Source organism: Trichomycterus rosablanca, chromosome 2, assembly GCF_030014385.1.
Source record: "Trichomycterus rosablanca isolate fTriRos1 chromosome 2, fTriRos1.hap1, whole genome shotgun sequence".
Taxonomy (NCBI): Eukaryota; Metazoa; Chordata; class Actinopteri; order Siluriformes; family Trichomycteridae; genus Trichomycterus; species Trichomycterus rosablanca.
Genome location: NC_085989.1, coordinates 31,669,611 through 31,695,400, shown reverse-complemented (window position 1 = coordinate 31,695,400; position 25,790 = coordinate 31,669,611). Strand labels below are relative to the sequence as shown.

The 25,790-nt window shown below is 39.8% G+C and overlaps 1 protein-coding gene across 1 annotated transcript in view; it reads left to right on the top strand.

The window, feature by feature from the left end:
• csmd2 (CUB and Sushi multiple domains 2) overlaps window positions 1-25,790 on the top strand; it is a 472,613-nt gene that overhangs the window by 160,044 nt on the left and 286,779 nt on the right. Inside the window, exon 5 of the mRNA XM_063014411.1 lies at window positions 10,125-10,332. Coding sequence (XP_062870481.1) covers window positions 10,125-10,332 — 208 coding nt within the window. The remainder of the gene's footprint in view (window positions 1-10,124; window positions 10,333-25,790) is intronic.

Genomic DNA, 25,790 nt, shown 5'->3' with positions numbered 1-25,790 from the left:
AACATATTGGCTTAAAAATTTAAAACTGAGTTTGGTCTTGCCCTTTATAAAACATTAATTGCACCCACCTTAAAGCCTTATCTTGCTTTTTCAAAGGTCCAGTTTGATTTGAGAAAATGACTGAACCAAAAAAGCTATTTTAAAAACTGGACTGTGTTTTGTGTAGACAAAATGTTCTTCTGTAGAGATGTATGATTAATAGCACAAGTAAACGTCTTTTTAGACGTCATATCCATATTGAAAACATGTTACACTCAATATTTTTAATAGGATTTACTTTGTAAGTCATGCAGACACAGATTTAATCACATGAAAATCCATGTTTAACAATTATTTTTAGTCTAAACAAAGTCCAAAGATTATTGGTGATAAATTGATAAAAAGCAGCTGCAACATGTCTCTTAAACCTCCTCTTATATGTTGTGTGTTTGTGCATTACGTGCCTATGCATCTAATTGTTGCTCTCTACCAGAAAATCCTAAAAGAAAATGTTGTCATGAGTCTGTGATCTAAAGTTCAAGAACAATAAGGTTATGTAACAAGACAATAATTTAAACTACAAAAAAAAGTCCACCTCTAAATTTAACCTGCTCCTAATACAAGAGCAAGTCCACCAATTTATGGATCAAAACCCTCCAGGTGAATTTAACTTGCTCTAAATACAAGAGCAAGTTCACCAATTTATGGATCAAAACCCTGAAGCTGACTTGAAGCAGTTGCAAAGGAAAGTGGGCCACAATGCAAAAGCAGCAGCAGTTTTTTGTTGTTTCTACTAAAAGGACACCACTGGTTAAGTTTAGTTTTCCACATTGGTAAAATAGATAGAACTTGATAGAAAATGATTATTTAAGTACTTTTTCTCACTTTTCATATAAGGATCAAAAATTAATTACATGCAAAAAGTGGATTTATAAAAGTGGAAGTAAAAAGTGGAATGGGTAAATGTGCTGCTTTTATACAGTGGTACCTTGAAACTCAATGTCAGTTGGTTCTGGGAGTGGCGTCGAGTTTTAAAGTATTTTTTCCCATAAGGATGTATGGGAAACCTGTTGATGTGTTTCATGGTCCCGTGGAACTGCATATATTTTAGGCTAATGTAAAATAATGGGGTTGTTTTTGACACTTACACACTGAAAATAACACATGCAATATAAAAAACACTGAAATACAATTGAAAAGCAGTTAAAAATCAATTAAAAATACAATAAAACCTGCACTTTACCTTTACTTTATTGTTTTGTTATGCTTCTTAATCATGGACATGCTTGACCTTGGAATACCGTATTCCTTAGCGAGTTCAATAAAGGCGCATTCACATGATAAGCGGCAAAACTGTGATTGCGCCGGCTGTGCTGTTGCTTCCTATAGAGTGTGATGCTGCACAAAGCTTAACGTGACTTACTGTACTAAAACCACGAACGAGGAATTTCATTAATGGTGAGAACGTATGAGCAGTAATAATTAAGAGCGGTTTAGTGTTCCTATGTTATCTTTCTTTTAATACATTAAACCATGTTAAGCATTGTTTTAACGATAAGCGTTTTAGACTCTCAGCATTTTCGCACTTTGATGACATTTTACCGCATCGCTCAAGCTGAGCGCTGAACAAAGCGACAGTCACACATGTTGAGTTTAAGGAAAACGTTGAGTTTAAGGGTACAAATTTCTCGACAAAAGGCGTCCAGTTTGGAAGATTTCGTGTTTAGGGGACGTCGAGTTACAAGGTACCACTGTAGTTTAAAACTGTTTTAATTTTTAAAAGGATATCATACATAAAATGTGTTCCTATTCATGCCTGATCTAACATGCTTATTTACTCATGATAATCAGGAGTTCTATTTTTCTTCATTCCATCTAGCATATTCCAATCTGAAAGTTGCAGGCTTGTTCCTCAGAACATGCTTCACACGTGTCAATCGTGTGTGATGGCTGCTGTATGTTTCTGGGTTGTGCATGCTTTTTGAACAGCCTGCTATGAAGCAATGCCATCTGTGCCCAGGCTGTAGGAGTCAGGAAACTCACGTTTCAGTCCCACATGCTCAGACATGTAACGCCAGAAAGGGACCCCCACCATTCCTCCTAACCCTGCTGATGACACTCGTGAGATATCTTGCATTGATGTCGTTTTCATCTGTGCTCGTATATAAATTATTTGGTGGCAGTATGTACTTTATTTGATTTGGGTGATAATGTATTTATACATGTGGAAATCAGATTATGCCAGAGATTGTACAAGCCAACATTTTCTGCCTCTGCTGTTTAGAATGAAGTAAAACCAAGAACACCAAGCCCGGCCATAAAATACACTCTCCCACTACTGCTGGGATTGTGAGTTTAAATCCCCAGTGTCTACATACAGACATGTTTGGGTATGTGTTAAGGAAAGGGGGTGGCTTAGGTTATGCCATGAATTGGCTTGCTGTCTGGGGTGTGTTTGTGCAATGCGCCCAGTGATTCTTGGGAAACGGGACCCTGGACAGTGAACCCCCCACCTTCCCACCCATCCTCCGTGACACCTAGCTAACCATGTCTCTATTTATATGCCCAACAGCATGACTGTGCCCCTTTGCACACAAATGATTTTTAAATGCAGTGTCCAACTAGCTAATGGTTAGGTTTTAGGCCATTTGTAAACTGTAACTGGTTGATAGATACTGAGTTCAGTTAGCCACAAGGTGGCAGTTTTTTTTTCCTCCACAAACCTAATTAAACACACACACATACACACACATATTTTTTTTCCTCCTCATTAGTGCCAGTCTTTCAGACCTGCATGTGTAAACGCTCTCATCACAATTACTGGCTCGCCATGCTAATCTGCTGTGCGTAAACATTCTTACACCTAAAATATTCATTCCGCTGTAGTATTTTTTTAATCGAGTACCAATGTAGCTCCCTTACATAAAGGCACCATTAGTGAATGAATTATTACCATTCATTAATTATTTTAAATTCATTGTTATATTTATATAATGGGGGACCCGTCTTATAGACAACATATCTTAAAATGAGATTGCAATCACATCAAGTAGATATGAATCAGAATGAAGCATGAAAGGGGGCTAACAAAGCATGTAGAGAAACAGATGGACTACAGTCAGTAATTGTAGCACTACAAAGTGCTTCTATATGGTAAATGGAGCTGATAACATGGACAGTGAGTGTAGAAACAAGGAGGTGATTTTAATGTTATGGCTGATCGGTGTACGTATTACTGGCTCAGTGGGTAGCACTGTTGCCTCACAGCAAGAAGGTCCTGGGTTCGATCCCCAGGTGGGGCGGTCCGGGTCCTTTCTGTGTGGAGTTTGCATGTTCTCCCCGTGTCTGCGTGGGTTTCCTCCGGGAGCTCTGGTTTCCTCCCACAATCCAAAGACATGCAAGTGAGGTGAATTGCAGATACAAAATTGTCCATGACTGTGTTTGGCATTAAACTTGTGAACTGATGAATCTTGTGTAAAGAGTAACTACCGTTTCTGTCATGAATGTAACCAAAGTGTGTAAGAGGTGGCACAGACAGAGGAGCAAGCCAGCACCCCTAGACCTGACAGCATGGCTCAGATAGAGAGAAGGATAATGAGATTAGGTACATTTCCTTAAAGAAGTGATCTGGTTTAATCCTTGTGTGGTTCTTTTCTCATGCTGAAGAGATCACATGACGTTAAAATCCTAATAAATAAATAAAATAAATGGACATCTTAGTAAACAAAAACATTTCCTTTGTCTTTTATTTAGGGATGGTCATGTTGACCTATAGTTCCTACACCACACACGTGTTAATATAGATACACCCAACCTACATTAAGCATCCCTTCTTTGCTCTTCCCCAGCTTGTTTCTTGCTCGCTCAGTGAGAGCATGTTTAAAATTCTGCATTTAAAATGCAACAGCAGCCTGCCAGCATCTTGCTTTGCCAGAGACGACAAAGTGATCTCTTCAGCATGAGAAAAGATAACCACACAAGGATCAGACCAGATCACTTCTCTAAGGAAATTTACCTCATCTCATTATCCTTCTCTCTATCTGAGCCATGCTGTCAGGTCTAGGGGTGCTGGCTTGCTCCTCTGTCTGTGCCACGTTGCCATGGTAGCCGCAGTGCTCGAGGAAAGCGATGCACAGAGGCAGGGAAGCCGAGCCGATGGTCTTCAGGAAGGGACTGGATTTCTGCTCTCACAAGGCTTATATTAGCAAGCAGATTGCCGGCTTTGGTGCAGAACAAACGGAAGCTGTTTTTGGTGGTTGTGTGTGAGACCTTACGAAGCTAATAATAAAACTGTTTGTGATTAATTTGCCCAATTAATTTACTAATTGAGTGGAATCAGTAGTTTAATTATTCATATGGTATCTCCAAATGCATGGGAATCAATTTCCGCTTATGCCTAGGCTATCTAATTATGTTTTTACATCCCATGAACTTCAACGACTCCCTGAAATAATGCATTTTTATGCTGGAAGTTTAAGTATTGCTTTAGGAGCCACATTAAATAAATAAACTGAGACGAAAATGAAGCCACAGTCTTTCATCAGCAATTTCTTGTGTTGGGCTGATTGACCGTTCCTTTTTTCCAGTCCTTTTTTATTTTATTTTTGCCAACCTTCCCTTTAAGAAGCTTGCTAAAGTGCCAAGTCTATCAAGGGACTGTGAAGACTGACAGGTCTACTGGATGATTGACAGAACCCAGGGTATCCGCACTGGTTATCATATGATTAGTGAGCCGTCGCTAATGAATCCCCTCACACCATGGCAAAGAGGATCTCAATGTCCCAAAGACAAGTGAGATCACCCACCTGTAATTAAACATACAGGCAAAAATACGCACAATTTTCAGTTTTTGCACCCATTTTCCAGATGGTAGTGAAGCTTTGAAGATTTATTTTACCTATGTTTTTCCTCCAACACATTTTTTACACTCATTCTATCCATATAAATCTCACTCTCTTGTTCTGTCCTAAGCTAGAAAAGACATTATACAAGAGTTCTTTACATTCCAGCAAGATGACTTATAGATTTGTCATTCTCCCAGGATCCCTCGCTGCAGTGGTGCTGCTAGAATAGAAGCATTTTAAGAAAGACATGTTTATGTCTCACACACTGTGCTGTAATACACCGCAAGTAATTGCCGTCTTCTGGGTGCTTGGTCTCTTGTGCTAGCACATCACCACTGGGATCTGGGTTCAAATCTCAGCAGTGCTATCACCCAGCCTGACGTCTACACAAATATGATTGGCTATTTTAAAGCCCTGTACAGGGGATTCCTTCCCTGAGCTAAGTGTTTCCCAGTGGAAGCAGACCCACATCGAGCCTGACCAGAGACAGTTTGATTACAATAAAATAAAAGAATGATAGCCCCATTCTTTTGTTGTTTTTGGTGTGTGGCTGGTAACACAACTGTGGCAGTCAAGAGGTTAAGGTATTGTGTCACAAATGCCAGAGGTCCCATCTTTCAACTGATTAAACTATAACCAATAACTAAAATCTGAACCATGTGTTTGAAATGGCATATTATATACTGCCAAACTAACATCTTTATGCCATAAATACCTGCATGATGTGCTACATGTACTACATTCCCCACAATACAATGTGACTGAAGTACTGCTGTTTCCTGGTTTCCTGGAAACAGTGAGGGCAAGAGGAGTAGTAATTGGTTGTGTCTGAGAGACTAAGAGACGCTTATAGTCTGGATTTAGTGCCTTTTTGCACCACTCAAAGAAGCTTTTAGGGGAAGAAGATTTTCATGTGATGTGACTACGTACGTGCTCAACCAAAAACATTTTTTGCTAATGGCAAAAAGTTAGCATGATGCTGGAAAAATGCATCGGAAGAGGACTATGTAGAAAAGTGATGTAATTTGTTTTTGAAATTCTTAATAAATAGAGTTAAAGTGCAGAGACTTTTTGAAGAACCCTCGTATATTGTTTACACATAATTCTAGGAAAACTGTGTTTCCACATTACTACATGGTAGTGGAGTATACAAAACAATAATTTACATACTGCATTGTGTCATTGAAGCAATATGCAGTATACAGTTAAATATCAAGACAATACTGCAGTGACACTGACATGGTGGTGGTGTGTTAGTGTGTGTTGTGCTGGTATGAGTGGATCAGACACAGCAGCGCTGATGGAGTTTTTAAACACATCACTGTCACTGCTGGACTGAGAATAGTCCACCAACCAAAAACATCCAGTCATTAATGCCCTGTGGGCAGCGTCCTGCGACCACTGATGAAGGTCTAGAAGATGACCAACAGCAAACAGCAGCAATAGATGAGTCTCTGACTTTATATCTACAAGGTGGACCAATTAGGTAGGAGTGTGTAATAGAGTGGACAGTGAGTGGACACGGTATTCAAAAACTCCAGCAGCACTGCTGTGTCTGATCCACTCATACCAGCACAACACACACTAACACACCAGCACCATGTCAGTGTCACTGCAGTGCTGAGAATGACCCACCACCCAAATAATACCTGCTCTGTGGTGGTCCTGTGGGGGTCCTGACCATTGAAGAACAGGGTGAAAGCAGGCTTAAAAAGTATGTAGAAACAGATGGACTACAGTCAGTAATTGTAGAACTTCAAAGTACTTCTATATGGTAAGTGGTACCTTGTTTTATCTGGTTTTAGTAACTAGTACTTCCTGGAAAAACCTACCTATTGAAAGAGTTCATGTCTAATGTCTTACTTATGCTAAAGTTGACTCAATGTAAAAATCCAGATAACGACCAGTTGGGCCTGAATGTGCAAAGACCATTTTAGTTTCCACAGTTCAGCTATCATAAACAACCTACAGGATTATGGTACGAAGTCCCTAGATGGATAGATGGATACTTTATTGATCCCGAAGGAAGACGGACTGCTGATCCCAAACCAACAGTAATTCAATTAGGACCAACTTGGATACCAATAATAAAAACAGCATTACTTGTAGTAATGTCCCATTCAAAATTGGGACAGTGGTGGCCTAGTGGGTAGGGCTTTCGGCTATCATCTGAAAAGTTGAGAGTTTGAATCCCAGCTCTGCCATGCAGCCACTGTTGGGCCCTTGAGCAAGATCCTTAACCCTCTATGCTCCAGGGGTGCCGTACAATGGCTGACCCTGTGCTCTGACCCGGCTTCCCAACAAGCTGGGATATGCGAAGAAAGAATTTGGTTGTACTGTACACCTGTATATGTATATAAGACAAATGAAGGCATTCTTCTAAAATGCTAGATCTAAGCAGTTTGCCACTGTCTGAGTTGTTGAGGAAATCTCATCATTGTCAGGTATTTGGGCTGAAGTCCTTCAGAAGCTAGACTGTAATCTGTGAATAGACCACCTGACAGGAAGTAAAGGTATTGCATCACTTCTCAAATCTCTTTATTCACAGGCACTGGACTATTGCCTTTAATTAGAGCCCCTGCCTGGATGTGAATGGATTGCGTCATGGCTGCCAGAAATCTCAACGTTTATAAGCCAGCTAACACAATAAAATCCACACAAATTCTGTTCTTACAATTACATCAACCACCACTATTTCTTATTCAGGTTTGCCACTATCCCAGCTGTTTCTGAAACCTTACAACTCACAGGCTTTTTAGGATTTTTTACACAATTTTCTCCAAGATCATAAGGATAAATAGACATGTGTGCATTGTTTATCTGCTGATGTGATCAGGATCTACTGTAGGAAAGTCCATCTCACAACATACAGAAATTGAAGGACCTGCTGTTAATTTCCTGGTACAAGAATCCACAGGACACTTTCAGATGCTTTGTGGAATCCATGTCTTAACAGGGTAAAGCTACATTAATGTGTTCACTTCATCCAGACTTTGATTTACTTTAAGGTTTTGGCAGCATATTAAATAGTCTTCATTTCTCTGAAACTGACTCTGACGCAGCTGTTTTCGAAGGCCATTCCCACCCCACTGAACAAAAGTTTACTTCGGAGTCAACACCCTTAATCAAAATAGCATGCTCTTGGTCGTAGACAGTAGGTGACAGTTTTCCAAAGTACTCATGAGCCTAAGTGACTGTTCATCACTTGTATCATGAGGTTTCTCTTGCAGTGTCATCTGAGAGCTCAAACATCACACACATTTAACATTGGTTTCTGTCCTTGTCCTACACTAAGATTCCCTCTCATCTTTTCACATTATGTACAGTAGATAGGTAAATACCTTAGAGTTGTACATTAAGGGATGTTCTTTTTTAATTGATTGATAATTCTTTATAATGATAAAGTTTGGCCCAAAGTGGTGAGTTAGTCTACCTTTGGTTGATCGTTCTTTTACACCCAATCATTATACTCTCATTATACCAGTTCACCAGCCTATGGAGTCCTTCAAAACATCAAAAGTCTTACTCTGGAGTTAACACCTTTAATCAAAATAGCATGCTCCTGGTCGTGCAGACTTTGTTTGTGCCCATGAAGTCTACAAGACAGTAGGCGAAAGTTTTGGTTTCTGGCCTTGCCCTACACAAAGATTCCCTCAATCTTTTCACATTATGTAAAGTAGATAGGTAAATACTCAAGTAATGCTCATTAAAAAAATTTCCTTTTGAACGGATTAATAATTCTTTATCAAGTAATCAAGTTTGACACAAAGTGGTGACCTATACTCGCTTGCAAAGACTGCCTTTGGTTGAACTTACTTTTATACCCAATCATGATACCCTCACCTGTTACCAGTTCACCCAAACGTTGAAACTTTTTTTTGCTTCTTTACCAATTTTTAGGGTAAACATTGTTCATATTCTCACAATACTAATCCATTAAAAGTAATTTATTTGTTCTTTTGTTAGTTGAATGAATGTTTAAGAGAATTAACAAAGATTTTTGTCCCAACTTTTTTGGTAGTAGAGTTTGTATTTGGCACGGTGGCAAAGTGGGTAGCACTGTCGCCTCACAGCAAGAAGGTCCTGGCTTCAATTTCCAGGTGAAGTGGTCCGGGTCCTTTCTGTGTGGAGTTTGCATGTTCTCCCCGTGTCTGTGTGGGTTTACTCCGAATGCTCCGGTTTACTCCCACAGTCCAAAGACATGCAAATGAGGTTAATTGGAAACACTAAATTGTCCATGACTGTGTTCGATGTAACCTTGTGAACTGATGAATCTTGTGTAATGAGTAACTACTGTTTCTGTCATGAATGTAACAAAAGTGTGAAACTTGACGGTAGAATCCTAATAAATAAATAAATAGTAGAGTTTGTAGGGCAGTAAGGGGTAGGGTAGACAAAATAACTTGTTTCTGGATATAAAATGTTTTAAAGATTACTGAAATGCATCCACATAAGCAGTTGAAATGAAAAATGATAGTGTGACCTTGTGACTTCACTGCAGGTATTAAATGGAAAGCCATTACCATTATCATCACCACAATTAACACAATAAACTGCAACATATTGTACTGATATTACATCCCGAGGACAGAATAAAATACCTGCCTTTTCCTCTTAAAGGCTAAAAAGGCTTACACCCTATTGGTCCAAACCTTTGTGACCCCATTAAAGTCCAGTCTTGGCGGAGGACCATAGGGCTTAGGTCACTATTTGGGACAGAACTAGAGTCTGCTATGTCTAGACTGGCTTGCTATTTGTTACCACTGGATGCAGGTGAGGAGAGACTGTCGGTATGTAGGTGAGCAGGGATTTTGCTAAAGAAAAAGGAGGTCAGATCCTCAGGCTCATTTTTTCTCCCTGACAAAGTTTTGATCCTTTTCATTTTCTTCACATAACAAAAAAAAAAAGGGGGGGGGGGTGGATTTGGGTGAGGGATGTGGATAGATGGTTTCACTGGCACTTTCACTGCCTTCTCTCTCAATCAAACTGTTTCAATACTTTCAGCTTAGACCAGACTGAGAGAAGGAATGACTGAAGGAATTTAGCAGAGCCAACAGGCTTAATTAACCTTAAAACAATATTTAAGTGGCGTCACATTGTGATTACAATTACCAGAAATTTAAATTAATCTCAGTTAATTAACCCCATATTGCAGAGGGTTACATCAACCCCTCCAGTGATTTCCACAAGTCACCCGCTAGCACCATGTGGTACTTTTTGCAAATTTTAATCCAGCAGTACATGGCCTGTGAATACAGTACAGTACCCATTAATCCCTCTTTCTTTCCCTATTTCTTTCAGCGGACGATGGCTGCGGTGGTACACTAAGAGGTCAAAGTGGCATCATTACAAGTCCAAACTACCCACAAGACTATAACAACAATGCAGATTGTACATGGACAGTGCTGGCCGAACCAGGTGATACTATTGCCTTGGTCTTTACCGACTTCCAACTGGAGGAGGACTATGATGTCCTTGAGGTCAGCGGAACGGATGGCTCTTCACAATGGTGAGTGTGTTTGTCTAGTTTTTTACGCTCCACTACAGCTTTTTGGATACACCACATTTTGAAAGCACAATCATTAGCATTACATGAGGTTAAACTAGATAGGACGCAATCCAAATGTGGTTTACATAAGCAGATCTCACAAACTGAACTAGCAATATTTATGGCAAATATGGTAATATAATAAATGTCAAAAGATAATTACAAATCTATAAAAATGACTCATAAATGGTACATTTAATGACCAAATCCATTAATATGCTGGGTTAAAACATTTAAAATGTAGATTTCAAAATATTTGAATTTAAAGTCATTAGGCTTTGATATTATATATCTTCTTGAGACACTTATGGGATTTAGGAACAGCACAAGAATATAAGATGTTTTCTGCTTATTGACATGAAAAAAAATTATGGATGGCTTATACAGCAAGTAATCGGAAAGCATCTGGTTCACCCCACTACCATAAAATTGCTATAGCTGGACTCCTGAGCAAAGCACTTCTCCCTTAGTAGATTTATTGTCACAATTGTAAGCAGTGGCGGCTGCTGGTCTTTCAAACAGGGGAAGCTCATTGTCGGCTTACATCCCCTGTTCCTTTTCAAGAAAATTGCCTGAAATGGGTTGCAGTTTGTCTTTCAACTTCATTCGCAAAATCCGCGATGGGACTGAAGCTCTAAGTGATAGCTGTCAATCAAAACGGGATTCAGCCTTTCGACTGATCCTCCAATCATTTTGCAGAAGCTCAGCGTCCAGACCCGCCCACAGCTCCATTCACCCCCAGAGACGCTCAGCGTCCGGGGGCGGGACAAAATCGTGGCATTTATCCAATGACCGACGAGTTTCGAAGCAATGAAAAAAAACCCTCCCACGCAGTCCCATTGAAGTGAAGAGACGCTCAGCTTCTGCGGGCAAATGCATTGAGCTACGGGAATGTATGAGAAGTTCGAGTCAGTCGATTTGTGATAAGTAGCTGATTCTGAAGAAACTCGTCTTCAAGATGAACGTGTTCTAACGCATTTGTAGTCAATGAAATGTTAACACAACTGTACATATTTGACCATTTAATTTTTGACATTTTAGGGGAAGCTGAGCTTCCCTTGCAGTCTTAGAGAAATCGCCACTGATTGTAAGTTACTTTGGATAAGTGTCTGCTGAATGTATTTTTATTTGTCAACTGTACATGCCTACACCAAATCAGCATTATACATCATTATTATTATTTATTTATTTATTTATTTTGTGCACACAGCCTGATTTCACAATGAGTAGAAATTACGGAGCAAGCTACATTATTACACATTATTAAGAACATTAAGGCTCAATCTAGTCAGACATATAGACAGAAATGGCAAAAACGGCAGAAACATACACTGACATGCAACTGAATGTACTGTTTGATTGGGGGGGGGGCAATGTCAGGAAGAGATACTGATTAGCAGATACATTTAGATTGCAGCTCTGTCTCAGTGGACAGCTGTGTGATGAGCACAGAGAGGAGAGGTATTTTGAACTAGGTAGAGTCTGGACTCTACCCCAACACTTTGGCACCATGATGAGGACTCCTAACTGACCAGAGCACACCGGTTTGGCATAATTCATGTACTCATGTGCTGCTGCATTCTGTCTTTACTAAAAATCAATCACTGTCATATTCAATCATTGAGTAAGGTAGTTTTGAAAATGGCTTAATCTGGACGCCATGTCCCTGTACCTCTTGTTCCCAAAAACATTCTTTTCGTTTTGAGCAGCTGCTGAAATAGGATAGTAACAACTCCAAGAGCACACAGTTCCTCTCTCAAGTACACTTTGGGTTTGGCTGTGATTAGCACTTTAATGGCAAGCCTGTGGTCTCTGTAAATTATCATTTTTATTCATTTCTTTTCTTTTTTTCTGAAAGGTTGAACTTCAGGTAGCATGTTATTTGTTATCATTGCAATTTATTAGACATTTACCTAGTTAATGACGGACACACAATTTTTAATGAGTTTTATAACCATATAGTTGTACTTTGTATAACTATTTTTTGCTGCATCACACTATGATATGGTGGTGTAAGAGGCCCTAAATAAGAGTATTATTGCTTCTTTAAATTGGCAATACTGCTTTGACTATGTAAATCCCAGTGCACCATCTTTCAGTGAAAAACTGCAACTATAGTGCAGTATTTGGCCAGATACGTATTACATGGGTGATCGTATGTTCTAGCACACCAGCTACACTGGCTTAAAATACCTGGATTGGACTCTAATCTGGAACGCACAGTTTTCCTATTTCATTTGTTCATATGGGTTTCATATCTTTCAAAAACATGCAGCGGGACAATTGGCTCCCTAAATTTCCAGTAGGTATTTCTTGGTGGCTCCAGACCCTCCACATTGTTAAAGTTAAATGTAGATGTTAATGACAAAATTGATGAGACTGGGGAAAAGGAGAAAAATGTGCTCTGTATGGCTAAAAGTATGTGGAACCGCCCACTAATTATTGAGTTCAGATGTTTCAACTATATTTAGTGAGAAACTAAGTATAAAATCAATTAGAATTATTAAATTATATTATGTGTGGCGCCCAGGTGGCGCAGCGAGATATTCTGCTAGTACACCAGCGTCGAGATTCTGAACTCCTTGGTTCGAAACTCGGCGTTGCCACCGGTTGGCTGGGCACCATCCAGTGGGTATAATTGGCAGTGCCTGCAGCAGACACGTCTCTGCTAGGGCGGGATGACCGGACTATGTGGGTGGGATGACCGGACTATGTGGGTGGGGTCTTTAAATGCTGTATAAGGACCCTGACTGGCAGATAGAGAGGCGCCTGTGCAGAGTGCATAGGTGAAAAAAGGTCCGCTAAGGGCTGTGCGCAGGTCGGAGGGGGCATGAGCAGCAATATACCCACCTCGACTGCAATCGGGGATCCCCAGCAGTGGAATGGGGTAGAAAATGCATAAATAAAGTTGAATATATATATATATACTGTATATATATATATATATATATATATATATATATATATATATATATATATATATATATATATATGTGTGTGTGTCAACAGGGGGACAAGTAGCAGCATAAAGCGAGGTCCATAAAGGCATACATTTCCCCAGCCTTACTTCAAAAACCTTTCCAAAAAGGGGATATATTATACTGTTATAATTTAATAATGCACATTGGTTTTGAAATGGGATGTCCAACAAGCCTTGTATGGCTATTAAAAAGCCAAAATATATTCGATATATATATATATACATGAACTGAATTACTGTATTTATCCTATTGTAAGTATAGATAAATGACGCAGATACTAACTGGATTATTGCCTACCTTGCCTACACAAACACGGGGTCAGAGTCGAATGGGACTGGCCTGTTATTGGACTTGCTTGATTTGGACCTCTGAACCTCTGTCATGCTTGTTTTCCCTCTCTGCCCTCCCATCTTCTCTATTTCATGAGACATGGGGTCACAGCAGGGCCTTTAATTAAGCACACAATTATCAAATAGAGTGGACTGAGCACTGACAGAGGGTAGGATAGCAAGGTAATGACGTTGTATTTTGACCTTGGAGTGCTCTGGACACTGCAGAAAAAAAATATATATACAGAGCCAGAGCTCACTGGCCAGCACCCGGTCTTAAACAGCCATGGGCAATTAACTTATGAATATGCGCCAAACTCAGAAGGGAAGTGGGCATGAAGAGTGTCAGCTACAATGATTTAGGGCCAATTACACCACAGCTGGGACAACCTGCCTTGATTTCTCCTCCAAATGGACTGGATGGAGACTGCAAAATGTAGGATGTTTTCAAAACAACTGTGTAATACTGAGGTTTATACAGTCTTTATTAGGAATTGTGCTGTTTGTAGCTATTCTAGCTGTTGTTTGCTGCTCTATTACTGGTGATGCTGTAGAAGAGAAGGCATCAGGTAGATTATATTTACCACATGCTTTAGTAAGGAACTGCCCAGCAAAGGTTTAGTGTAGTGGAGGTACAGTATAAATGTATTTATCGATTTATTTATTCATTTTCGCCATTTGGGTACTGAGTACAACAGTGATACTATATGGTTTAAAGTACAGACCTCGTTCCCATTGAACACCTTTGAGATGGTTCCTGAACTTATCGACACTCCAAACCTATGTGAAAAGCCTTCCTAAATTAATGAGAGAAGACTATTATAATTGCAAGGAGGGGCATGTCCGTAATGATGTACAATAATGGCTTTGAAATATAAATAACAACAAGCACTGTCGCCTCACAGCTAGAAGGTCCTGAGTTCGATCCCCAGGTGGGGCGGTCCGGGTCCTTTCTGTGTGGAGTTTGCATGCTCTCACCGTTTCTGCGTGGGTTTCCTCTGGGAGCTTGGGTTTCCTCCCACAGTCCAAAGACATGCAAGTGAGGTAATTTGGAGATACTAAATTGTCCATGACTGTGTTTGATATAACCTTGAGAAGTAATGAACCTTGTGTAATGAGTAACTACCGTTCCTGTCATGAATGTGACCAAAAGTTTAAAACATGACGTTAAAATTCTAATAAACAAACATAATTAACAACATGCTCATGGATAGGTGTCCACATACCATTTTAAGACCATTTAATATATTGAGGAATTGTGTGGGTCCACTCAAAACTCCATACATTTGATACCTTTCATTATTTTTAATTGAGAAAAAATCTAAGAATAAGCATCTGTAATATTTTATTGGTAATACCTGGCAACCTCTGGCAACTTACGGCTGTAATATGGCTTCATATTAACAGCTTTGTTTGATCTTTGATCTTCATTTTTGATCCTATATATATTGTTATCTTTTTTTTTCTGTGCATGTCCTTTGACTTCTCCATTTTCCCAATAAGCCAGTGTTTGTGTGGTGACTTTGAATCAGAAATTTCATTAGACTTCAGTGACTAGGCAAAATAGTAAACAAATATATATATGGCTGGTGGTGGTGTATCTAAAAGTTGCTTTTATTATTATTATTAGTTTATTAATTAAATAAGTATTTTATTTTATAAATCCTGAGAATGTGTACTGAACATAAATGTGAAGTCTATATGCTGTTGGTCTCTTGGAATCAACCCAACTTGTCTCCCTATTACTTATTGGGTATACTTATTGTGACTGTGCTAGCCTAGTGGGTAGAGCTTTGGACTATCAATTAGAAGATTGTCAGTTCAAATCCAGGCTTTGCTATGCAGCCATTGTTGGGTCCTTAAGCAAGGCCCTTAACCCAATTTGCCCCAAGGCACCATACATTGGGTGACCCTGAGCTCTGACCACACCTTCCAAACAAGCTGGGATAGGCAAAAGAAGTATTTAATTCTTTGTTTTCTTCTTCTACCATGCTTATTGAGTTTGCCATTAAGGCCTTTAAATTAACTGAATAACTATAGTCCACTGAATCGATGTTAAGTGTCGATCAGTGTTAAGCCATCAAAAAGTTTGAGTGAGTATAGCAATAACATATGCTTAATGAGCAGTGAAAACTACCAGGGCCCCAGGGTGGCAATATGGCTTCCCAGGTTTCTGAGTTTAATTATCATCTCCATCACTGTCTGTGACAAGTGTCCCATGTTCTCCATGGTTTTCCTCCACCTCCCAAAACATGCAGAATGTGGATTGACCATTGTAACTTGTCCCTAAGTTTGAGTGGGTGAGTAAATGAATCACTGTACCGTGGTGGGTGCGGGGTCCAGTGTGTATTCCTGCCATGCACCTATTGTTTCCAAGAAGTGCTGGATCCGCCACAATTCAGACCAGGATCAAATATTGTAAATTAGAATTAAACAGTAAGTAAAACTACTGTATGATTGAATATAGTGTATTAGTTTAGTGTGTTGATAGCACAATCATACACACAGCGAATTGACTAAATATTTGCCAACGTCATCCGTTTAGACATGCATGATTACAATTGTTTGAGGCAGTGGTAGCTCAACGGTTAAAGTAGGGTATAAGTATAGTAGGTTTCCCATAGTTGCCATTGTTGGGCCCTGCCACTGTTGAAACCTTCAATTACTCAAAGTCATAACTGTAAGTCACTTTAGATAAAAACATCAGATAAATGCCTTAAATGTAAATGTATAAAAAAAATAAAAAAAAAAGCAAAAAACACTGGTCACTAATTTAACCAAATATGGTTTATTCCATCACAGTGAGTTGAACACTTACTGGTGCAGACCTACTAGTCACTTTGAATAAATGATTTGTAAATGTAAAATTAAATATAGTTTGTGAAAACTCTTGTAAAAGCATCACGTCTTGATGTGTGACTGCACATGAAAGTTACATTTTATTTTGCAAATAAATTCACAAATAAGCATTTATTTAAACATGAAGAAAAAAAAAACACTAAGAAAAAAAGGCATCTGTGATAACACGTGGTCATTCTGACATTTACGATTTCTTTTACTTTGCTGAGACCATGTCCGTAATTTATCAGATTAATTTTAGATAACCTTTTATTTTCAGGTAAAACTATCTTTAGTTATATCCAGGTTGAGAAAAGTCAACACCCAAGAGTCCCTGAAGCACAAAACACAATGTCTGCATCTTGACTGTTAGGTTCATTAAGTGATCTCCAGGACCAACATATGCTGCACCACCATAATATGTTATATAATATGTTTAACTCTGCAATGGCAAACCTATCCACTTAAAGAGTAGAGCAGTTACACTTTATTAAAAAAAAAAAAAAAAAAAAAAGATTTTTTTTCTGTAAAATTCTACTGTACAGTAGACCCTTGACTTCTGAAGGGCTGTTCTTAAGTCAAAATGTTTGTTAGTTAAACCTATTTTTCCATAAGAAATAATGTAAATAGAATTAATCCGTGCCAGACCTCCCAAACCACCCCCTTACCTAACCTCTCTAGAGTCTTAAATGGTCTTTTTTGTTATAAATACAAGTATATTTTCCCGTAATCTTAAATTATAGAATAGACATTACTGTAATAAACAACAATACACAGTAGTACTGTGCATAAAAAACACACATTACATTTCAGTACAGTACGTGTGCTGTACCATACACCATAATAAATTCCTTTCTTTTTTATAAAATGTATCTACCAGAAACAACAATAACTCTCATATTTCTCTATTATTTCCTTCTTTATTTCAATAATATTGTATTTTGTAGGTGTAATTGCACGAAAGAAACAATACTTTACTGAGCCGAATTCCTTCTTCTCTCTTACTCACTGCCCCCTCTGTCTGATACACAGTGACAGCTACTGGCAGGAGTAATTATACAACACAAATAGTGATTTTTTTTTTATTTTCTCAGCACTACGCTTCCTCTGCACCTTCTTTGGGGACATTTTAATATTGAATTTTCCAAAATATAAAGAAAACACCGGAAAAACACCGTCCGCTGTTCGAATGTTTGCTCACTGTATATACTGTATATACTGTATATATATATATATATATATATATATAGAGAGAGAGAGAGAGAGAGAGAGAGAGAGAGAGAGAGAAAGAGAGCAGTGGCGATTTCTCTAAGACTGCAAGGGAAGCTCAGCTTCCTCTAAAATGTCAAAAATTAAATGGTCAAATATGTACAGTTGTGTTAACATTTCATTGACTACAAATGCGTTAGAACACGTTCATCTCGAAGACGAGTTCGTTCAGAATCAGCTACTTATCACAAATCGACTGACTCGAACTTCTCATACATTCCCGCAGCGTCAATGCATTTGCCCGCAGAAGCTGAGCATCTATTCACTTCTATGGGACTGCATGGAAGGGTTTTTATCATTGCTTCGAAACTCGCCGGTCATTGGATAAATGCCACGATTTTTTTCCTGACGCTGAGCGTCTCTGAGGGGTGAATGGAGCTGTGGGCTATTTTGATCTCTACACCATCACTTAATCACTGGGAGCTTCAGTCCCATCGCGGATTTTGCGAGCGAAGTAGAAAGACAAACTGCAACCCATTTCAGGCCATTTTCTTGAAAAGGAACGAAGGGCAGAATTTATGTATAAATAAATTTACAAATTGTATGATGTAAGCCGACAATGAGCTTCCCCTCTTTGAAAGACCAGCAGCCACCACTGATATAGAGAGAGAGACAGTCGGAGTCAACTTGTTCGTGACGTCACGTGTTTTGCGAATTTCTGTTCGTAATCCAAAATTTGTTCGTACGTTAAGTTGAAAAAGATCGTTCATAACCCGAAATGTTCGTATGGTAAATTGTTCGTAACTCAAGGGTCTACTGTATTATACTTTTATTATTAAAATGTCATGGGGGCACTGTGGAGCAGCTAATAAACTGGCATGTTGGCCATAGGTATAGTGTGTGTATGTGCATGTACTGTATGTGTTTGTTGCTCTGAAATACATTGATGCCTTGTTCAGAGTGTTTTCCTTTATTGTGCTGAATTTTTTGGTGCAACCCCACTCCACTCCTGACCAGAATGAAGCAGTCCAAAATAAACATGCAAAAGCACTTGGTGTAAGTAAATAAGTGATGTGTATGTCACACCATGCAGTGGATTGACACCTTGTCCAGGGTGTGTTTCTGCATATTTCCCATTGTTTCCAGGTGATGCTGGACCCAGCACAAGTCTGAGGTAGATGAGGCAGTTAGTTTAAATGAATAAATAAATGAAGTGTGCTAGTTAAAACTGACTCCTTTTGCTCATCTCTAATGCAAATAATCAAGCTGAGATCATTTGATCTTGATGGAAGACGATGTGCCACACTTTCATAACAATACACTCATTCATCTTCATTTTTCCTCTGAGAGCCACTGCATCGCTGCAGTCTCCTCTCAAACTGCTCTCTTACTGGCCTCTGACAAACTACTTCTTGTTCTGACTCACTTATTTGTGCTGTGACCTCAGATTCTTTTGTTTCTGGCCTCACTGCATCTATCATTTCCTGCCACTGACCACACTCACCAGGCCCTTGTGCTTTGAGCTCCGGTGAAAAATCACTTATATTCTTATATTCAGCCTGGAAAGACAATGAGTGCTGCACACTTCTCTTTGCACTTAATCTCGTCTGGATTATTTGCAAGTTATTGTTATGCTCTTTATAAATTTAAACCTAAATTCACAGGACTTACAATGGAACTTACGCCAATCAGGCATAACATTATGACCATTATGTCCATTTTATCAGCTCCACTTACCATATAGAAGCACTTTGTAGTTCTACATTTACTGACTGTAGTCCATCTGTTTCTCCACATACCTTTTAGCCCCCTTTCATGCTGTTCTTTAATGGTCAGGACCACAGGACCACCACATAGTAGGTATTATTTGGGTGGTGGATCATTCTCAGTACTGCTGTGACACTGACATGGTGGTGGTGTGTTAGTTTGTGTTGTGCTGGTATGAGTGGATAAGACACAGCAATGCTGATGGAGTTTTTAAACACCTCACTGTCACTGCTGGACTGAGAATAGTCCACCAACCAAAAATATCCAGCCAACAGTGCCCCGTGGGCAGCATCCTGTGACCACTGATAAAGGTCTAGAAGATGACCAACAGCAAACAGCAGCAATAGATGAGCGATCGTCTCTGACTTTATATCTACAAGGTGGACCAAATAGGTAGAAGTGTCTAACAGAGTGGACAGTGAGTGGACACCGTATTTAAAAACTCCAGCAGCACTGCTGTGTCTGATCCACTCATACCAGCACAACACACACTAACACACCACCACCATGTCAGTGTCACTGCAGTGCTGAGAATCATCCACCACCTAAATAATACCTGCTCTGTGGTGGTCCTGTGGTGGTCCTGACCATTGAAGAACAAGGTGAAAGCAGGCTAAAAAGTATGTAGAGAAACAGATGGACTACAGTCAGTAATTGTGGAACTACAAAGTGCTTTTATATGGTAAGTGTAGCTGATAAAATGGACAGTGAGTATAGAAACAAGGAGGTGGTTTTAATGTTATGGCTGATCGATGTACATGCCTTTGACTTTTTAATTAACAGTATACAGCCAAAAGTATGTGGAAACCCTTCTTTATCTTTAAGTTCAGATGTTTAAATCAAGCTGTGTCCAACTTCTTCATGGTCGGCTGTCTGTATACCTTTGGCCATTTAGTGTGTGGCTATATAGAGTGTTTTTTGGTTTACAAGAGTTGTTGTTCTCCTTGTACCATGCACCTACCATGAAAAGTAGGCATTTTTACCTACATGTTTTTATGACTTAAAGACCCTGAATTCTTGCCACGAAGACATAATGAGAACAGTTTCACAATTTTTGGTACTGTGATTTCATTTACCCTTAGTTTCCCATTAATCTTTGTTATTGGTGCTACCATTCGCTTTTAAGCTTGTGTAACATAGCATCTTTCACTTCCCACTGGACATCATTAGGATTGACTGGGGTAGTTCTTTTGGGGCAGAAAAGTGCCACACTGATTTGTCAGCAAGCTATTCAGTATGACCCATTCTACTCCCAATTCATCTGTTAGCAATAGATGTAGCTAAATGGCCAAAATCAGTAGTTAACTATAGAAGTATAATGAGTATAATGTGTACAAATATTGCGTTTTGTAATTTGGAATGCCCCTTCTGTTGTCTTAATATCTCTCACTTTCCTTCCCCAATGCTCGTCCTTCTGTCCTGCTTATTATTCAGATGCCATAAAACATCTGGATGCACACTGCCCTCTCTAATTATCTGATGAAAGTGTTTCCTATCAAAGTTATTCACTGAAAGTGCAGAATCATGCTCTGTAGCCCTTCAGCCAATCCAATCCATTTAAAAAATGACACATGGCCTGGCCAAGACAAATGCTGGATATACTGTAGTTCCATGGCACATGAAAATCTAAAGAAAAGTGCTGCAAATGTCGACTTGTTCATGGCTCATATACATGCCACAGATAATTAGATCAAAGAAGAAAGCAAGCCAGTGTCTTCCTCTGGTGAATACTGTCACTACTGGTTTTTTCTACTGATAGCCTTCCTTGTTATACACTCTGTTTATGTCCTTTTTGTGCTTCTGCCAAGTGTCAACAGTGATTTCACTTAATCATGTCCTGTGCGGCACTGTGGCTCAGTGGCTCAGTGGGTAGCACTGTCGCCTCACAGCAAGAAGGTCCTGGGTTCAATCCCCAGGTGGGATCCCCAGGTTTATTGTCATTGCACAGTGCACAACGAATTTTTTTGAGCATCTCCTTGACGGTACATGTATGTACACACAGACATATACAGTGTATCACAAAAGTGAGTACACCCCTCACATTTCTGCAAACATTTTATTATATCTTTTTATGGGACAACACTATAGACATGAAACTTGGATATAACTTAGAGTAGTCAGTGTACAACTTGTATAGCAGTGTAGATTTACTGTCTTCTGAAAATAACTCAACACACAGCCATTAATGTCTAAATGGCTGGCAACATAAGTGAGTACACCCCACAGTGAACATGTCCAAATTGTGCCCAAAGTGTCAATATTTTGTGTGACCACCATTATTATCCAGCACTGCCTTAACCCTCCTGGGCATGGAATTCACCAGAGCTGCACAGGTTGCTACTGGAATCCTCTTCCACTCCTCCATGATGACATCACGGAGCTGGTGGATGTTAGACATCTTGAACTCCTCCACCTTCCACTTGAGGATGCGCCACAGGTGCTCAATTGGGTTTAGTCCATCACCTTTACCTTCAGCTTCCTCAGCAAGGCAGTTGTCATCTTGGAGGTTGTGTTTGGGGTCGTTATCCTGTTGGAAAACTGCCATGAGGCCCAGTTTTCGAAGGGAGGGGATCATGCTCTGTTTCAGAATGTCACAGTACATGTTGGAATTCATGTTTCCCTCAATGAACTGCAGCTCCCCAGTGCCAGCAACACTCATGCAGCCCAAGACCATGATGCTACCACCACCATGCTTGACTGTAGGCAAGATACAGTTGTCTTGGTACTTCTCACCAGGGCGCCGCCACACATGCTGGACACCATCTGAGCCAAACAAGTTTATCTTGGTCTCGTCAGACCACAGGGCATTCCAGTAATCCATGTTCTTGGACTGCTTGTCTTCAGCAAACTGTTTGCGGGCTTTCTTGTGCGTCAGCTTCCTTCTGGGATGACGACCATGCAGACCGAGTTGATGCAGTGTGTGGCGCATGGTCTGAGCACTGACAGGCTGACCTCCCACGTCTTCAACCTCTGCAGCAATGCTGGCAGCACTCATGTGTCTATTTTTTAAAGCCAACCTCTGGATATGACGCCGAACACGTGGACTCAACTTCTTTGGTCGACCCTGGCGAAGCCTGTTCCGAGTGGAACCTGTCCTGGAAAACCGCTGTATGACCTTGGCCACCATGCTGTAGCTCAGTTTCAGGGTGGTAGCAATCTTCTTATAGCCTAGGCCATCTTTGTGGAGAGCAACAATTCTATTTCTCACATCCTCAGAGAGTTCTTTGCCATGAGGTGCCATGTTGAATATCCAGTGGCCAGTATGAGAGAATTGTACCCAAAACACCAAATTTAACAGCCCTGCTCCCCATTTACACCTGGGACCTTGACACATGACACCAGGGAGGGACAACGACACATTTGGGCACAATTTGGACATGTTCACTGTGGGGTGTACTCACTTATGTTGCCAGCTATTTAGACATTAATGGCTGTGTGTTGAGTTATTTTCAGAAGACAGTAAATCTACACTGCTATACAAGTTGTACACTGACTACTCTAAGTTATATCCAAGTTTCATGTCTATAGTGTTGTCCCATGAAAAGATATAATGAAATATTTGCAGAAATGTGAGGGGTGTACTCACTTTCGTGATACACTGTATATACACATGTATTTACAAATAAACATATACACATCTAGATACAAAAATAAACGTGTGGTTTAAAGAACTTTACAGAAAAAGAAGGTTATTGCACAGTCCCTATAAATTGCACATTATTTTCTAGGATGTAAAGTTTGATAGTTTAGTGTTTTTATGGCGGAGGGGTAAAAGCTTTTCAGGAGTCTGGAAGTACGGGCCTTAATACTCCTATAGCGCCTACCAGAGGGCAACAAGGAGAACAGGTTGCAACAAGGGTGAAATGAGTCCTAAATGATGTTTGTGGCCCGACGCAGGCATCAGGTTTTGTAAATGTTCTCTAGTGAAGGCAGCTCAGTGTTGATGGTTCTCTGAGCTGATTTGATGACCCTCTGAAGAGCCTTCTTGTCAGCCTCAGAGCAGCTGGCATACCACACCAGAATGCCATGGGTGAGTATGCTTTCCACAGTGCTGCGATAGAAGGACACCAGTAGCTGCTTGGACAGGTTGCCTTTTCTTAGTGTCCTTAAAAAGTAGAGTCGCTTCTGTGCTTTTTTCACTAGAGAGGTGGTGTTGGTAGTCCATGTGAGGTCCTGGGAGATGTGTGTGCCTAGGAATTTGAAATTAGACACTCTCTTTACTGTGTTTCCTCTGATGTATAAGGGAGTAGGTTCCTCTCTCTGTCTCCTGAAGCAGATGACCATCTCTTTTGTTTTAGAGTGCCAGGTTGTTAATGGAGCACCATTCAGACAGTTTGAGGACTTCTTCCCTGTAGGTAGACTCGTCTCCATTCTGTATTAGTCTGATTACAGTGGTGTCATCTTGATGATTGAATTTGTGCTGTGGGTTGGTGTACAGTCGTGGGTGTAGAGGGAGTAAAGGAAAGGGCTCAGCACACAGCCCTGTGGAACTCCAGTACTCAGTGTCAGAACAGAGGAGAGATGGACCCCCATCCTAACAGACTGTGGGCGGTTTGTTAAAAAGTCCTTAAGCCACCTACATGTGTGCTGACTGACACCCAGGTTTAGCAGCTTGGATACCAGTCTGCTGGGAATAACTGTATTAAACACCGAGCTGAAGTCCACGAACAGCATCCTCACATATGTTCCCTGATGTTCCAGGTGAGTCAGTGCCACATGGTTGATGGCATCTTCTGTTGACCTGTTGCCTTTGTAGGCACACGGATGTTGGTCCAGGGTGGGTGGGAGTGAAGTCACTCTTAATAATAAATCTCACTGCAGACTTGACTTACTAATGGTTTACAAAAGGTTCAACCACTGTAACAAATACTCACTCCTCACTTTATTCAGAGTGCTAATCCAATTGTAGGTGTGCTCTCAGAACAAGTTTTGGTGCATGTAAATACTGTAGATTTGTGACCTGCACATTGATTTCCAGTTCTGCCACATCCCAAATGTGCTCTAATGGATTCAAATCTATTGACTGGAAAGGTCATTCAAAAACTGTGAGCTAATTATCATGTTCAGTTAACAACTTTCAGATGTGCTTTGTAACAAGGTGCATTATCATGTTGGGTAAAGGCAATTATAATATTGGTATATTGTGGCCATAAATGGTTGAACATGATCAGCAACAATTCTCAGATAGACTGTGGCATTCAAATTAGGCTTGATTGCAGTTATTTGATTAACTGTACCCTTCCTGTCAGCTTGAACCTGTTTAGCCATTCTGCTCTGACCTTTTACACCAGCAAGGCAATTTTTCTACTCTGTGTGAACTCTTATGTAGACTCTGTGTAGACTGTTATGTATGTAAATCCCAGCTCAACAGCTTCTGACATATTAAAACCAGCCCGGCAACTACCATGCCACAGTCAAAATCTTTTAAATCACATTGTTTGATGTAAACATTAATCTCTTGACCTGTGTATGCATAATTTCATGTATTGTCCTAATGTGCCACAGGAATGGCTGATTGCGAAATTACATAAATGATCAGGTGTAATGTTGATTTGGTGTAATGTTAATAGGCTTGTACTGCCAAACTTCATTTTAGTCAGTTTCTATCTTTATAACCTGACTAAAATGGTTATAGTAGATTAAAAATAGGTCATAAATCCTGCCATAATCATTTATCCAATACAAAATTAACACAAGCTATTGTGTATGTCATATAAGGCCAGATTTCTTCACAATTTACATACATGTACAATAAATTTTACACCTATCTTTAGTTTGAACATCCCTCATCATGACAGCTTTACACATTGCTCAAACTAAATGGGTAAGACGTAGGTTGAAGGACAATTTCAGATGTTGACAGGCTGATGAAAGTTGAGAACACTGACATCATGACATTGATTTAGAGTGCCTGTAATGAAAGCCATTTTACATTATGCTAGTCTTGAATACAGCACAGAAACTGAGCCAGTGATTAGTATGCAGAGTGAGTCTTACTCATTCACCAAATAAAGATGCTTGGGGGAAAATATTCAAACCTTTTCTGTGGAGCTAGATTTTGCTTTAAATTAAGACTTTATCAGTTAAACGATACAGCAAATAAAGAAAGAAAATTATGTACTTTAAAATAGCAAAAAATGTTGTAAATACTCCCATGTCTCAGTTTTTCAACCACTGCATTATATTACTGATCTGAAAAACTATTGCTACTAGTCTGTATGACCAAAAGTTGGTTTACAACATGATTGAACCATTGGGAACACCAACCAGAGATGTAAGTGTTCAAGATGATCAC